Source organism: Terrapene carolina, unplaced genomic scaffold, assembly GCF_002925995.2.
Source record: "Terrapene carolina triunguis isolate 2854851 unplaced genomic scaffold, T_m_triunguis-2.0 Scaffold68, whole genome shotgun sequence".
Taxonomy (NCBI): Eukaryota; Metazoa; Chordata; order Testudines; family Emydidae; genus Terrapene; species Terrapene triunguis.
This window is the reverse complement of record NW_020664419.1, coordinates 11,598,026-11,614,433: the sequence shown is the minus strand read 5'-3', so window position 1 is coordinate 11,614,433 and position 16,408 is coordinate 11,598,026. Positions and strand designations below refer to the sequence as shown.

The 16,408-nt window shown below is 44.0% G+C and overlaps 1 protein-coding gene and 1 long non-coding RNA gene across 2 annotated transcripts in view; one reads left to right on the top strand and one right to left on the bottom strand.

Moving 5' to 3' along the window:
• Positions 1–9,285: 9,285 nt before the first annotated feature.
• Positions 9,286–16,408, bottom strand: part of HSPA14 (heat shock protein family A (Hsp70) member 14) — a 17,416-nt gene continuing 10,293 nt past the window's right edge. The window contains exons 10-14 of the mRNA XM_024212917.3: positions 15,400–15,502; positions 13,029–13,244; positions 12,304–12,477; positions 10,170–10,240; positions 9,286–9,825 (exon numbers count right to left, since the gene is read on the bottom strand). Of these exons, the coding sequence (XP_024068685.1) occupies positions 9,747–9,825; positions 10,170–10,240; positions 12,304–12,477; positions 13,029–13,244; positions 15,400–15,502 (643 nt within the window). The 3' untranslated portion in view covers positions 9,286–9,746. The remainder of the gene's footprint in view (positions 9,826–10,169; positions 10,241–12,303; positions 12,478–13,028; positions 13,245–15,399; positions 15,503–16,408) is intronic.
• Positions 13,234–16,378, top strand: LOC112115736. Its single transcript, XR_002908846.1, has 2 exons — positions 13,234–13,288; positions 16,089–16,378. It is a non-coding gene; the product is annotated as an uncharacterized LOC112115736 (long non-coding RNA).

Below are 16,408 nucleotides of genomic sequence, written 5' to 3'. Positions count from 1 at the left end.
TGCCACAGGACCCTCTGTTGCTTTTTATTTCACAGAGTTTGCTTCATTCCCTGGTTTGAATGATTGACTGGTGGGTTGGCTGTTTCAGTTAATAAAAATAGTTCCAGGTCCCCTCATTTTTGGAGACTATATAACACCTTCATTTTCTTGTTGGAACAATGATAGGCATGAGCGTTGGGCCAGATTTGTAAAGGTATTTATCTGTATCTTTAGGTATGCACCTAAAGATACAGATAGGGATTTATATACCTTTAAAAATCTGGCTCTTTTCCTTGTCCCCAAGAATTAAAGATTAATCTTTAATTAAAGATTGTCATGTGATGAAACCTCCAGGAATATATATAACCAAAATCGGCAACCCTATATGATACGTTTGCTCCAAGGCTCCTGTTATTTGTTTGCACCGATGCTTTTGCCCAGTTACCAAGCTTAGGAGGGGGTTAAAAATAGGGAGATTGTGATCAGTGCCTTCTGGATTTGTCACAGGACTCATTTAACAATCAGTTCTGAGTGAAATTTTAAATATCTTATTGTGACATGCATTTCAGTATCCTTCCTTGCAAGAATGGCTTGCTTTTGAACCAACCTTCAAATTAATCCAAAATAGTGAGAGCTGGTAGTTCTGTAACATTAGGGTCTCTCAGAAATTAGATGTATATCCCATGGGTACCATTTAAAATAAATACCAGAGCCTTCTGCATTCCACGCACACATACTTTAGCAATAAATGGTGGCTGAAAAGTTTGCTTTCTCATGCACAGTTCAACGGACACATTTATATACCACAACTCTCATTCTTTCCATCAAAAATTTTTTTTATTTTTTTTAAGTAAGAAGTTGCCTGTCTGGGGACAGGGAAGAGTTGTTCTAGAATCAAAAAACTAAAGAAAAAGATAGTCACTTTTAGGATCTACTAGCCCAGGGGTTCTCAAACTGGGGGTCAGGACCCCTCAGGGGGTTGCGAGGTTATTACATGGGGGGTCGTGAGCTGTGAGCCTCCACCCCAAACCCCGCTTTGCCTCCAGCATTTATAACGGTGTTAAATAGATTTAAAGGTGGTTTTAATTTATAAGGGGGGGGTCACACTTAGAGACTTGCTATGTGAAAGGGGTCACCAGTACAAAAGTTTGAGAACCACTGTACTAGCCTGTAAAATAAATTTCTAAGGGAAGTGGTAGGAGCCTCAACACTTGGAACATGTAAACTAGCTGAATGTATTTGTTTTGTATTGTATGTTTACTAACTTGCACTGGCAGCAGGATGGACTATGTCTGACAGTTAATTATCTCTTACCCAAGCTTATACATTTTCAGAGTATCCTTGTGGGACACTGTTGCTGCTTGGGCTGGGGGCAGGTGCCAGGAATGAAGGTTTTAGCTTCCCTGAGACATGAAGCATATAATAAACTGCATTGAAAAGGCACTGGAAAGTTAACATTATTTGCAATTATTAGTTTATGGAAGGCACTCTCCTCCACAACTGGTTGTTTCCCTCTTCTCTTCCCATGGTCTCTCATTACCACAAATTTGTCTCCTGTCCAGTCCTTTTTTCTTCCTTCCCTCCTTACTTGTTTTGTCTCCTTCCTGGGTTCTCCCACTCCTTCCTGGCTCTGTCTTTCTGCACTTCATTTGCCACTGGGCTCTTTCCACACCCAGAGAAGCATTTTTGCCCTATTATAAAGCCTTAGACCGGGGCAGTCAGTGGATAGGTACCAATTGTTCACCAGGAAAAAAAATTAAAAAGGAGCTTCCAATTCTTGATTTGGCCAGCAGGAAGGTCCTGGTGTCATTCTGGGGACTCAGGTTAATTTCAGAATGCTGATTCTAGTAACAGAGCACTGACCTCCAGCTTGCTTGTTCATTTTTTGGAGGAGTCAGGGGATGACAGAGGCTAAACCAGGGCAGCAGTCTTTGTACACTGCTCTACACATCTATAAAGATCTTTATCAATAAGTTCAGCTGCTGTTGAATAGGAAAGGAAAGGGATAAAAAGCAGGCAATCTATTGCTTCTACCTGCAGGATACAGAAAACCTTCTGTGTTTGCTAAAGGAGACAGTCACAAACAGGTTTCAGAGTAGTAGCCGTGTTAGTCTGTATCCACAAAAAGAACAGGAGTACTTGTGACAGGCCTGGTCTACACTTACCCCCCAATTCGAACTAAAGTACGCAACTTCAGCTACGTGAATAACGTAGCTGAAGTCGACATACCTTAGTTCGAACTTACCGCGGTTCAGACGCGGTCCACACGCGGCAGGCAGGCTCCCCCGTCGAATCCGCGGTACTCCTCTCGTTGAGCTGGAGTACCGCAGTCGACGGCGAGCACTTCCTGGTTCGATTTATCGCGTCCAGACCAGACGCGATAAATCGAACCCGGGACTTCGATTGCCAGCCGTTGAACTACCCGGTAAGTATAGACATACCCTTAGAGACTAACAAATTTATTTGAGCATAAGCTTTTGTGGGCTACAGCCCACTTCATCACAAACAGAGGATTCAGAAAGATTGTTTGGGGAAGAAGGTATTTACATTAATTTATTCACTGTGCTTGGCCGAAGCTGGAATGCTGAAGCCGTTACAGGAAAAAGAGCCAAAATTTTGTTTGATTTTGCAGGACGTCTGTATGTTACCCACATTGTTAAAGCCCTGCTGGTCAATGGCATGAATTTCCCCAAGGGAACTTAGTTGCCAGACCAGACCAGTAACAATTCCATTATATTTGAATACCCTTCAGAGGAGGATCTGTTTCCATTTAGCTACTGTATATTATGAGCTATGTCTAGATATCCTGACAAACAATAGAAGCATATTAACAGTTGTGTGGCTACAATACAGTAGGTCTCATTGCTATTAGAAATCTAAACTAAAATAATCAGTTCTCTTTTCTTTGTTGCAAAGCTAAATACATTCAGGAATCACATAGCCACCTCTAGAGTACGTGCGCAGCTAGATGCACAACCAGCACACTGCAGTGGTGGAGAGGTGCCCAGGGCAATTCCTTATCTTACCCTGGGATCCAGTTGCCAACTGTCTAATCGCACAAACCCAAACACCCTTGCTCTGCCTCCTTCACCGCCCCTTCCCCAAGGCCCTGCCTGCATTCACTCCAGCCCCCCTCCCTCCATCGCTTGCTCTCCCCCTCACTCACTCACTTTCACAGGGGTGGGGCAGGGGGTTGGGGTGCAGGAGGGGGTGTGGGCTGCGGGGTGGGGCCAAGGGGTTCGGAATGTGGGAGAGGCTCTGGGCTGAGCTTGGTGCAGGGGGTTGGAGTGTGGGAGGGGGTTCGGGCTCCGGGAGGGAGTTTGGGTATGGGAGGGGGCTCAGGGCTAGGGCAGGGGATTGAGGTGCTGGAGGGGATGAGAGGTGTGGGCTCTGGGGGGGAGTTTGGGTGTGGGAGGGAGTTGGCTGAGGTTCCCGGGCAATGAAGTCTGGGAGCAGTATGGAGCCAGGGCAGGTAGGGAGCCTGCCTTAGCCCCGCTGTTTGTTTCTTGTTAGGAAGACTTATTGGGAACACTGACTGAGTGCATTTATTTTGCCACTGAATAAAAGTTATAGATTGTACTATCTGAGTACCTCACAATCTTTAGTGATTTTATCTTCATGACACCCTTATGAGATAGAGTACTAGTTGTCACAGATCCACAGGATTGGTGCTATGCCCTCAGCTTTGTAACAGGCTCTTGGAGGATCCATTTCAGTGTGCCAGACCCCCAACGGTTCTCACTCTTCCTCCAGGGTAGGCCATGCTACCTCACAGTCTCCTTGAGACCTCTGGAGTTTCAGCTCTCCTGCTTCACACTGTGAGCTTTGTTCAGTGAGTCCAACTGAGAGAGACTGCTGGCAGAGACTTGTACTAAGTATTTGCAGTGACACTCACATTGTTGTTAAAACAGTAGCGTTTATTAGTCAGCTAGAACAGTGCTTCTCAAAGCTGGTCCGCCGCTTGTTCAGGGAAAGCCCCTGGCGGTCCGGGACGGGTTGTTTACCTGCCGCGTCCGCAGGTTCGTCCGATCGCGGCTCCCACTGGCCGTGGTTCACCGTCCCAGGCCAATGGGGACTGCGGGAAGCGGCGCGGGCCGAGGCATGTGCTGGCCGCCCTTCCCGCAGCCCCCATTGGCCTGGAGCGGCGAACTGCGGCCAGTGGGAGTCGCGATCGGCCGAACCTGCGGACGCGGCAGGTAAACAAACCGGCCTGGACCGCCAGGGACTTTCCCTGAACAAGCGCGGCCCGACTTTGAGAAGCACTGAGCTAGAACACAGCATAGGAAGCCCTTAGGTTAGCATAGAGAACTGAAAGTTAAAGCATAGACCAGGGGTGGGAAAACTACAGCCCATGGGTCACATCCCATCAGACGTTTTAATCCAGTTCTTGAGCTCCCGCCAGGGAGCGGGGTTGGGGGCTTGCCCTGCTCCACGCGTGCCGTGGCTCTGTGCGGCTCCTGCAAGCAATAGCATGTCCCCCCTCCGGCTCTTATGCGTAGGGGCAGCCAGGGGGCTCCCCATGCTACTCCCGCCCCAAGTGCTGCCCTCGCAGCTCCCATTGGCTGGGAACCAATGGGACATGCTGCTGCTTCCAGGAGCTGCGGGGACAGGGCAGCATGCAGAGCTGCCTGCCCATGCTTCTACGTAGGAGCCGGAGTGGAGACATGCCGCTGCTTCTGGGAGCTGCTTGAGGTAAGCGCCGCTCAGACTCTGCACCCCTGACCTTGTCCCACGCCCCAACTCCCTGCCCCAGCCCTGATCCCCCTCCTGCCCTCCAGAGCCCTCACCCCCCCGCACTCCAGCCTGGAGCCCCCCCCCGCACCCTAAGCTCCTCATTTCTGGCCCCACCCCCAAAGCCTGCACCCCCAGCCAGCGCCCTCACCCCCTCCTGTACCCCAACCCCCAATTTCATGAGCATTCATGGCCCGCCATACAATTTCCATACCCCGATGTGGCCCTTGGGGCAAAAAGTTTGCCCACCCCTGGCATAGACCATTCTGGTTAGCCCAGAGCTCAACCAAGCTGTAGTGAACTCCCAGGTTCAGGCTCCGTCTCTCAATCTGACCTCCTTGGTCAGTTCTCAGGTGAGAGCCTCCTACTTCACTCCAGCAGCAACCTCTTGTCTCCCCTACCTGCCCCCCCTACACACACTTTCCCAGTCCTTTGTTCTTGAGCTGGGATCTTTGCTCAGCTTTCCTTCTGAGAAGCAGGGAAATCCATCTCCCTCTGGGGCATTAGTTGCTAGGTGTCAAAGTCCCGGAGACTGGCTTTTCAATTGTCTTCTTGGATTTTCCATTGATATGGGGTTGGCTTCCGACAGTCCTTTTTAATGACCCATTCAGACAGCTAGGCAACATTCGTACCTGTGTGTCTCCCAGCCTGCTCTGAGAGCAAACAGTCTTTTTTCCTCCACTGAGAAGCCATTCAAAATATAGGGGAAATTGATGCACATATAGGCTTCAGAAAAATTAATGAAAATTCCCACTCTCATCTCTTCACTCTTTGAGACTGTTCTGACCAGGGTCACTTTAACCAGTGACTCTGAAAAGGGAACATCTAATGGAGTTTGGGCTCCTGTCTCCACCTGCTAGACAGCTAGGTTAGTGAGCCCAGGCTTGCTGGAATCGATTCTAGAGAAGGGCTGGATCCCATCTCAGGCATAAAAGCCACCAGGGGATATTCCTTGTTCTCCTCCCACTGCCAGCACCAATTTCCTCCCTGTCAATGTATGGTTTCATCAGATTGACATGATCCACTTGATGGCTGTAAGCCAGGGCAGACAGTTCCACCACATAATTCACTTCATTAAATGGTTTGATGACTTAGAAGGCCCATCGCAAATGGATGAGAACCATCATCTGGTCTTTGTGCCAGATGAGCAGGTATCAGGGCCGGCTCCAGGCACCAGCCTGGCAAGCAGGTGCTTGGGGCGGCCACTCCGGAGAGGGGCGGCAATTCGGCGGACGGTCCCTCACTCCTGCTTGGAGCGAAGGACCTCCTGCCAAATTGCCGCCGCAGATCGCGATCGCGGCTTTTTTTTTTTTTTTGGCTGCTTGGGGCGGCCAAAACTCTGGAGCCGGCCCTGGCAGGTATGCACAGAGTGGTCATACCAGATCCTCTGTTTCCCTTGGGCCCTAGCTACACTCTCTCTGGCAAAACCCAGGAGTTCAGGGAGCCTCTCTCAAAAGGACAGCACATACTCCACCACTGATTTTTCCATAGAGGGGGATTTTCCCCTCCCACTCCACCCTCTGCAAGTCCAGGGCATCCCCTCACTCGTCTCCCATACAGCAATTGAAAATGGAAGAAGATTAATGGGGCATTTTCCCATAAGCAAGCAGCAGGTAGGTTAAGCATTTGTCCCTGTCCTGTGGATGCTGGTCCACAAAAGTCCTCAACATCATCTTCTGGGCCCCATTAAACCTTTCCAGCAGCCCATTTGTCTGAGGGTGATGTGCAGAGACACAGGTGTTCCGGACCCCACATTTCTCCTACAAGCACTGCAGAAGGTCTGACATGAAATTAGCCCCAGGTCTGTAAGGAACTCGCTGGGGAGTCCTACTCTGCTGACAATGGTCAGCCGTGCATCTGCATTGCCAGCAGACAGAGCCACTGCCTTAAGTTAGCGAGTGGAAAGTCTACCACCACCAGAGTGTATTTCTTCCCTGACCAGGTTGCCTTGCTACGGGGCCCCACAATGTCCATCGCCAGCTTCTGGAAGGGTTCCCTCTATGATTGGCAGTGGTCTCAGGGCTGCTTCACACTTACTCCTACCCTCCGACAGGGATCATAGAACTTGCAGTACTGCTTGACTGCAGCAAAAGCCTGGGCCAGTAAGTTCTGCAGCAGCTTTTGCCTGGTGCACGGGATCCCCTGATATCCTGAGAGAGGGACATCATGGGCCAGCTATGATAGCCTCTGATGGTACCTCTGAGGAACCACCAACTCCTGATGACCCAAGACTCAGTGCTGGGGAGGAACCCATTCCCTATACAGGAATCGCTTCTCCCACAGGAATCTTACCCTGCAGTCAGCCTTAAGAGTATGCAGCACTGCAGCCTGCCATGGCCCTCAGCTTCTCTAACGGAGGATAGGAGGGATATCCTCTTGCAGGCCTGCCTGAAATTCAGCTGCTAGGGCAGGGAGTATGACTGTCCCTCCTTACTAGCAGGGACTGAAGTCACAAACCCTTTGGCTGTGCCTTGGTTTTCCCCGCTCTGGCTTAGCCCAATGCAGCCCTTCCTTCAGTCAGACACTTGCTAGCCCCAAGCTTGGTAGTCTACAACTCTGGGTCTGGGCAGGGTGGTACTCTGTGCTTCTGGCTCCTGATAAGGACCAAGCCATTCTGGCACCATCTGGCCAGTCATCCAGATCATTTCCCATGAGCACCTTTGCAGGTCCTATATCCCAGTCTGTGTGCACCCCTCGACACCCCATTACAGGTACATCCTCACTACAGGCACCTTAACTGAGGGTCCAACCTCCCCCTCACGATTATTCATTGGGCACAAACTGATCTGGGTCCACCACTTTGGGCCTTGCCAGTATCACCTCAGCATCTGTGTCCCGGTACCCCAGACCCTTTTCCCAGCCACCTCTTATGGGGATGATAAAGTGATTACGCCCCAGGGTCTGCTCTGTGTACACCCTGTGAATTGGATACACTGGGGCATGAGAGTTAAGACCAGAGGCCTGACCTTCACACTCCCCAAATGGAATAGCCTGGCTTGGAAGCCACCAAACCCAGCACCACCACCCTCATGCCACAAGTACACTGTCAGCCCTGGTTCCAAGAGGATCCGAGTGACAGAGGCAGCAGCATAGCATCCTCAAGACCCACTTCCCCTTCCAGCAGGGTGTCCTCACGGCCAGGTTTCCCACTGACAGATTTGAAGTGGTGGGAGTTGAAGCTGAGAGCAAAGGAGCTAGCAGACTGAGAAGCAACAACCTGACCATGGGAATCAGCAAAAGCACCAAGGGAAGCAGAGAAAGCATGAACTGAATATGGAGTAGCAGAGGGGCAACAGGACCTATAGAGAGGTAAGAGGAGAAAGACCCTGCAATGCTAATTCCCGCAGGGAGCCTAGATACCAAATTGTTGCCCCAGTTTAAGAAAGGGGTGGACATAGATGCCTACCTCACGGGCTTTAAAAAGACTTGCAATTTATATCTGGTTGACCCTGTGGACTAGCTCCGCTGTCTCACCCCCTTAATCCCAAATCTTTAGAGGCATACAGCCAGATAGATGAGTTGATACTGGGGTCTCTGAACAGTTCAAAAAAGGCTCTACTGCTTACGTTTGAATTGACACCTGAGGTTTATAGGAAAAAGTTTTGAGGTATGCAAGATACCCAGAGGTTCAGTCAAGGAGGCAGTAATGTAGCATGATCTACCCTGGAGGAAGAGTAAGATCCCTTGGGGATCTGGCACACTGAAGGGGTTCCTCCTAGAGACTCTTCCACAGCTGTGGACATAGCACCGATCCTGTGTATCTGTGACACTGTTATCCCTGTTTTACAGATGGGAATGCATCAGTGAGTTTCAGTGACTTACCTATGGACAGATGGGAAGTCTGTGACAAAGCAGGGAATTGAGTGTGGGTCTCAAGTCTTATACTAGCACCTTAAGCTCTAGATCATCCTTCCTCTACAATCCTTATATTTGTGGCCCTTTATTGTCAAGGTGAAGTACTACTGCATCAATCAGGGTTATAACTTTAAACCAGGGGCAGGCCACCTACGGCACGCGAGCTGATTTTCAGTGGCACTCACACTGCCCAGATCCTGCCCACCGGTCTGGGGGGCTCTGCATTTTAATTTAATTTTAAATGAAGTTTCTTAAACATTTTAAAAACCTTATTGACTTTACATACAACAATAGTTTAGTTATATATTATAGACTTATAGAAAGAGACCTTCTAAAAACGTTAAAATGTATGACTGGCACACGAAACCTTAAATCGGAGTGAATAAATGAAGACTCGGCACACCACTTCTGAAAGGTTGCCGACCCCTGCTTTAAACATTGAACATTTCTCCTACTTGAATTGAATTGGTACTGATCTGAAATCAATGTGAACTGGTATCATTGAAAATTGCTTGTGCTCAGCCTCTCTAAACTTGGATCCCAAGTACTGTAAAAATTGCACTTGTCTGGTTAACGCAATTATTATACCTACTGTACTCTTTAAGCAGCAAAACACATCAAAGTTTCTATCCACCATAAACCAAGCAGTACTCTGAATTTACCGTATTAGGTTTGAGAAATCTGTCTGCATCCACGCCATTAAATACAGTGGGCATCAACTTGTATATAAAACCATATTTTATTGCTATTCCATAAGTAAACAAATACACACAAATGTCTTCCCTCATTCAGGTTTTCCACGTAGTGATCACAAAGCCATTTGACATTAGCTTGAACAGTGAAACCTGCACTCAGGACTCCCAACTCCAAAAGGGATCACACCTTGCCAGTCTTTAGAAGCAGTTTCATTACTCACGTTTTGGTACAACTTGGTACAAACTTTAAAGACCCATCTACAAACAGGTGACTGATTTTTGCTTGTTCACTGGTTGGCTGTTTATGACTGATGTATCAACAGTTCCAAAAGGGTCTATGTCTCAAAATAAATAACAGCATTTCAGCACCAAATCTTTTATCTAATTTATTCCAGTCTGCAATGGCTCATTAAATATATTTAAAACAAACACACACCCAACCATTAGGGAAACAAGCCAACAAAAAAAGTCTCCTTTCTAATGAAACTATGATGCCACTTCAACAGTGATGACTTCACATTTTCCTGTGTCTTGATCTGTGCAGGTAACATGTAAGGATCCATCCCTAAGCAAGAGAGAAATAAATATTTACATATACACCAGAAGTCTTGAAAATATATCTCAACATAGCATGTATGAAAATTTTATTTACGGACATCAAGAATCAATTTTAACATTGCTTTTGGGGAAGGCAGAAAAAGATAAACCAAAGATTCCCCACAAATTCATTCCGTTGTTGCAAGAGCCCCACGAATAATTAACTGCTGCTCTTTCTTAGAGAGAAAATAAATATAATCAATTCTCAGATGAAGTTCAGCAGCAGAAAAAAAGTCTCTCTCTCAAATGTAGTTTTCATAGGCACTCAGTGAATTAACGCACAGACAAGGAAATATTTTGGATTTCTGGTACCTTTTCATAGTGAGAACAGTTAATATGTCATGAAGACCGCCTTCTTTTTTATCTAAATCCTGGAGTACAATCTGTTAAAAAAAAATTTTTAAAAACAAAGGCTAAAGTTGATTATATGCACTGATACAAAGTAAGCTAAGCACATGGACAGACCTAGTGTGCAAATTCCAGAAATACATTAGTCGTTAGGAATGAAATCCCTTGCTCTAACTTTCTAGGCCACTGCCCACTTGCCTATTCTGCTGCCGTCTCTCGAAAGTCTAGAATTTTAAAACAAGAACCTAAACTCAGCTGACAAATTGGAAAATAGTCTGATAAAATTCAGTAAAGACAAATACAAAATACTACACTCAGGAAGGAATAATCAATTACCCAAATACAAAATGGGAAATGATTGCCTAGGAAGGAGTACTGCAGAAAAGGATCTGGGGGTTACAGTGGATCACAAACTGAAGATGAATCAACAATGTATACTTTTGCTAAAAAAGAGAACATCATTCTGTGATGTATTAGCAGGAGTGTTGTATGCAAGACACGAGAAGTAATTCTTCCACTCTACTCAGCACTGATAAGGCCTCACCTGGAGAACTGTGTCCAATTCTGGGCACCACACTTCAGGAAAGATGTGGACAAAGTCCAGAGGAAAGCAATAAAAATGACTGTTTTTTTTGAAAACTTCAAACAAACAAAACAAAGGAAAACCCATGACCTATAAGGAAAGTTTGAAAAAAAATAATGGGTTTGTTTAGTCTGGAGAAGAGAAGACTAAGGTGGGGTGGGGGGGGGGGGCATAAGTCTTCAAGTAGGTAAGAAAATGGTGATAAATTGTTGTTCTGTTCTCTGGATAAGGAGTAGTAGTAATGGACTTAATTTGCAGCAAGGGAGATTTATCTTACACATTAAGAAAAACTTCCTAACTAAGGACATTTAAGCACTGGAACATATTACCTAGGGAGGTTGTAGAATCTCTCACCGGAGGTTTTATGAACAGGTTAGATAAACAAGGGACTGGACTAGATGACCTACTGAGGTCCCTTCCAATCCTACATTTCTGTGATTCTAACTCTCCTAAATGGAGGTGACAGAATCACAAGTACTGCATTTTCCAAAAATAATCAAAATTGAACATGCTGTAATTAAGCTGAATATTATTTATTCTGTTCAGAATTTATTACTGGTAATTTAAGATACAAGGTAGGTTGCAAAACAGTAAGTCCATGTGTATGTGCAAGAGAGATCCATACAGGAAGGGCTCTACCCTTCTGTTGAGGTAGCTCCTTGAAATGGGAAAGACTATGCAAGGTCTGATCCTGAAAAGGGCAGCGCACCTTCAACTCCCATTAACTTCAGTATCAGTTGAGCATGCTCACCACCTCTTTTGATCAGGTCCTAAAATACTCACTATGCGAACTTCAGAATACTCCCATTCCCATCCTCAAAACCTCAAGTTATGGCAAACCTTTGTCTTTGTCTACTAAGTGGTATGAAAGTACCTCCAGCTAGGGGTGATCAGCACTGTGCAGACTGCAGATCAACTAAAGTGTGCTTTTAGGAGGAGGCATTTCTTCAGGGATTCTGTTGATTTGCAGCCAAGTGCTCTATCCACTAAGCTAACATTGAATCCTCGCCACTACTCATCCAGGGAGTATTAGATGTACCTGACTGATTTTTAACTTCTCTAAATCAGAAGTATTGAGTACCATGTAGCGTACTGTGTTTGTTTTTCAAAGCAGTATTTGAAACTAAGATCCTATACAATCTAGGTGGACTTGAATAGATCCCACCATTCCTGGCCAAAAAAGTTCTCTCTCCTAATTTACCATTGTGAAGTAAGTTGCTGGGCTGGTTGCTTGCTGCATTTCAGCAGTGCTCATATATAAACAGCTTACAAAGCACTTGCAGGATTCTTCAGCATGATAAAGGTGCTAGGTAAAGGTAGAATTCCTTTAAAAAAAAAATACTTTGCTTGGAAACTCAGTATGATCTGTTTATGGGAATGATTTAAAGGCAATTTCTAGTGAGACTGGTGTAGGGACTATCACTCCTCCCAACAAAAAGTCTGTTCTTGTACATCCACTGAATTTCCAAATAATTCACAGCAACAATTTTATATTAACTTCTTGTATGTACTCACCTGTGCAAATTTGCCTTCCTCTTTTGCAGGACTTTTCCCTAGAGACTCATACAGTTCAAGACATACAGAGGAATTATTTCCCGGTGCAAGTAGAGTGTGCTGCCTTCGTGCTGGCAAGGGAGTTCCCGATGGAAACAGCACTGTGAATTTGTCAGTCCCCGATTCATCTACACCCTAACAAACAAGAAAAGTTTGCATGACATATCTAATCTCTGAACTTTACAGAAGGGGTTCAAATTTAAAGACATTAGTCTATAGTTTTATTCAGCTCTACTCAATGGTAGTTAAGCTAGTGAAAACTGATTTTTAATTATCAGATGGCTACATACAATGGTCACTGCTTAAAAGTATAAATGAGCATTAATACTCACAATAAAGGCAAATCCTGCAGCATGGTAGTATCTGCAGCATTTCCTATTGCAGCTATAAAAAATACTGCACACGGAATGGTAAATTCAGCTATTATAGCATAGGAAGGATTTGATCCAAAGCCCAATGAAATCAATAGGAGTATATCTATGGATTTTGATAGGCTATGGATCAGGCCCTACATGTTGATTTATTTAGTAGGAAGTTGCAATGTAATTGCTAGTGCTAGAATGGTTATTGGAAACTACCACCACTGTAAATCAATGAATATGACATTTCCAAGTGAGTCACCACCAATATTGATCCATTTTTGCATTAGTGGAGTAAAAAAGTTTCAATATTAAACTGAGACTTACCTTAACTAGAATATCTTTGGCAGAACACTCAATAGATAGTGCCTCCTCCTCTAATGAGAGGTTCTCTTTCCCTACTAGGATCCCTGCTTCTGTGGCTGCCCCAATGGGAATGACCTCATCTGGTGTGATAGAATTCAGCAACTCCACAGCTGGGAAAAGGTCTTTAATCAGCTGTTGTAGCTTTGGGATTCGAGCAGACCCACCACATAGAACTACCTAGAAAATATTATTCCTTAGTGACTTCAGAACTTTTACAGAATGTAAGTGAACATACAGCTACATTGTGGAAGGTTAAATTGCTCTATAATGTTTAATGCTCTATGGCCCATTGTATAAAAACACACAGAAATGCTACAATTAAAAAAAAAAAAAAAAAACATTTTTGCCTGACCTCTGGACCCTTTGCAAGCTTTCTTTTAAGACAAATGCTAGCATGAAATCATTTCTGGAGAAGGCATCCTTATATCAGTCAGCTAGCTAAAAAACAGCATTCCATAAAGAAAAAAAAAAAAAGTTGTTAAAGAACCCTTTAAAATCCCCAAAAAAAAAAACAAAAAAAACATTTTAACAAAAAAAACACAAAAAACAAAAAAAAACAAAAAAAAAAAAAAAAAAAAAGTTGTTAAAAAACCCTTTAAAACCCCCCCCCCCCCATATAACAACAGTGTCTTAGCTGAAGCCAACCTGACCTGGAAATGAAGCAAAAAATCATGACAGCCAACTATTTACATAAAACAGAGCTCAGGAGTTTATTGCAAGCCAAAAGCAGAACATTTATCAAAATTGTTCACTTTTAAAAGACACTTCACTTAACATTCCACTTTTATTCACTGAATTTAGTTTCCTTTTTAAAAATTTAATGTTACAATTTTCACTTTGTTTTGTGTTGACTCCTCTACTCACCATTTCCTTTTGTTAGAAATTTCTTTTAAACACACTACGCTCAGTTCAGACTTATAGGCACCATTTTAAGTGAGCTTGTCACAGCTTTCAAACCCCTGTGGGATACCTTGATGTGTTCTTTTGCCTGCAGTTCCCATTCAAGGATCAGTTCTCACTGTGCTAAGAGGATCTGTTAGTTATTGCAGAACTGAATATCTTAGATGCCATCCCTTCTCTCTTCTATCACTGAAACTAAACAGATGTCACATGTGCAACACGGACTATGGAAATCCCAGTGGCATGTAGTAGTATCCTTTGTGCTGAATAAGTGAAAGACTTATTGGCCTCGACTATTCTGCAATATTACTGTAATTTATCTTGGGTTCTGCAAGCAGAGTTACAATATAAATGTGCAAATCTAAAAATAAAATAAAAAAAATTGACTACTACTACGTAGTTACTTTGTACTTTACATACCTCTCCATCTTTAAGGCACTTTTAACTCTAGCTAAACAGCTCATACCTTTGTGATTTGGGTAAATACACCTCTACCCCGATATAACGTGACCCGATATAACATGAATTCGGATATAACGCGGTAAAGCAGCGCTCCAGGGGGGCGGGGCTGCACACTCCGGCGGATCAAAGCATGTTCGATATAACGCGGTTTCACCTATAACACAGTAAGATTTTTTGGCTCCCGAGGACAGCGTTATATCGGGGTAGAGGTGTATCAACCTAATTTAATGGGCTAGTGAGGCAGAGGTTAAGTGATTTACTCAATCAAAAAGTACATTTCAGAGATGAACTAGAACTCAGGAGTTCTTTTAAAGACATGCGAAAAAGCCCCTCTCACACATTTAGAGCACAATCCAATTCCTGATGAAGACAAATGTAAAATTCCACAGACTTCAGTGGGTGTTGGAACAGTCCCTTAGCCCTCAGTTACATGATGTACATGGTTTAAGTTTTAAGAATGTTTAAAAACCTAAAATAAACCTATGAAATCACTAGTTATAATAAATCTCCAAGTATAAAAGATTTTTGATAGACAACATTTTAGATAAGGTTAGTACAGTACCTATCCCAGCGTAGGCATATAAAACACAACATTAAAATCAGTTATATGATTATTATTTTTAGTTTCCTTGAATTGATCAAGGATTGGTTATCAATGTGCTACATAGATGAAAAGGGCAGTTAAACCATAAGGCTTTAGTCATCCTTTAATTTTTATAAACCCAAAGCCTTGTTCTTCCCTTAATGTGAACACAACACCCCTCAGCAGTAATAAGAGCTACACACACGCAGAGGGTAAATTGTACCTTTAACTATCATGACATTTAGCAGCCAGAAAATGCTTCACATACAGTGATATACTTTGAGCTCCAGAAATTAACAGCTATTGGCTAATTCCTTGTTAATATATTCCCCAGGTGTTCTTCCAAATGAGTTCATAAGCATCCTGAGAATAAAGATTAATTGTTACCTTGTTAATGTCATCTGCTGTAAATCCAACTTGTTGCAAGAGTTTTTTAATTGCTTCTACACATTTATTAAAAAGTGGAGAACAAATCAGTTCAAATCTGGCCCTGTTTAACAAACAGAGAGAAAATGCTATGTAAACAACAAATACAATCTCCCACCCATTGGAAGAATCAGCAGTTAAAATGGAAGAGAAAGATATTTTCCACGGCATACTCTGTTTCCATAGCCATGAACTGGTAGGATTAAGTAACAGCAGGAGCAATGTACTGGTGTGAAAGTGTCTCAGAAGTATTATGGTTTCACAAATATACCAAAAAAGCTGTGGATTCAACTTTGATTTTGTTTTTGTGAAGAACAGCCGAGAAAAATGCAGCAGTTTAGACATACAAAAAAACATGGTGTTGTCCCACTCAAAGTTTCACCAATACACATTAATCCTGATGAGATAATGTGGTGGAGAAAGTGCCTGCATGCTATAAACTCCATCAGTGGCAGTACACCAGTAGAGAATTACAGGGCCAGTTTTTCCTCCTATATAGACGTACCCCCGATGGTCCACAGAAAAGTTTCCATATGCAAGTTGTGGAGTGCAATAAGGTGGTGAGACAAAGTGGAAAAAATTTAATCTAATTTTGATTTTTAATCTGAAGACGCACTGAAACACTAAAACGCATTGTTTCACCTCTGCAGATAAAAGGAAGAAGAGTTCTTAAGAATGAACTGTCAACTTCTCGCTTTATGTTCACAAGCAAGTAGACTGTGGACCCCAATATGTTTTACTACCTTTAATCAGGGCTTGAGAATACTGCTCACCAAAGGTGACTGGGGAAGTTTTATGTGGTTGAAAGGTATACAATGAATCACTTTCATTAAAAGAAAATATTAGTCCGTAATGCTGAACTAGAGCAATCCAAACTGTTTTTTCTTACATCTGCAGATAGAGTGCTCCTTTGTCTCTTCTAGTGTGTGTGTGTGTGTGTGTGTGTGTGTGTGTGTGTGTGTGTGTGTGT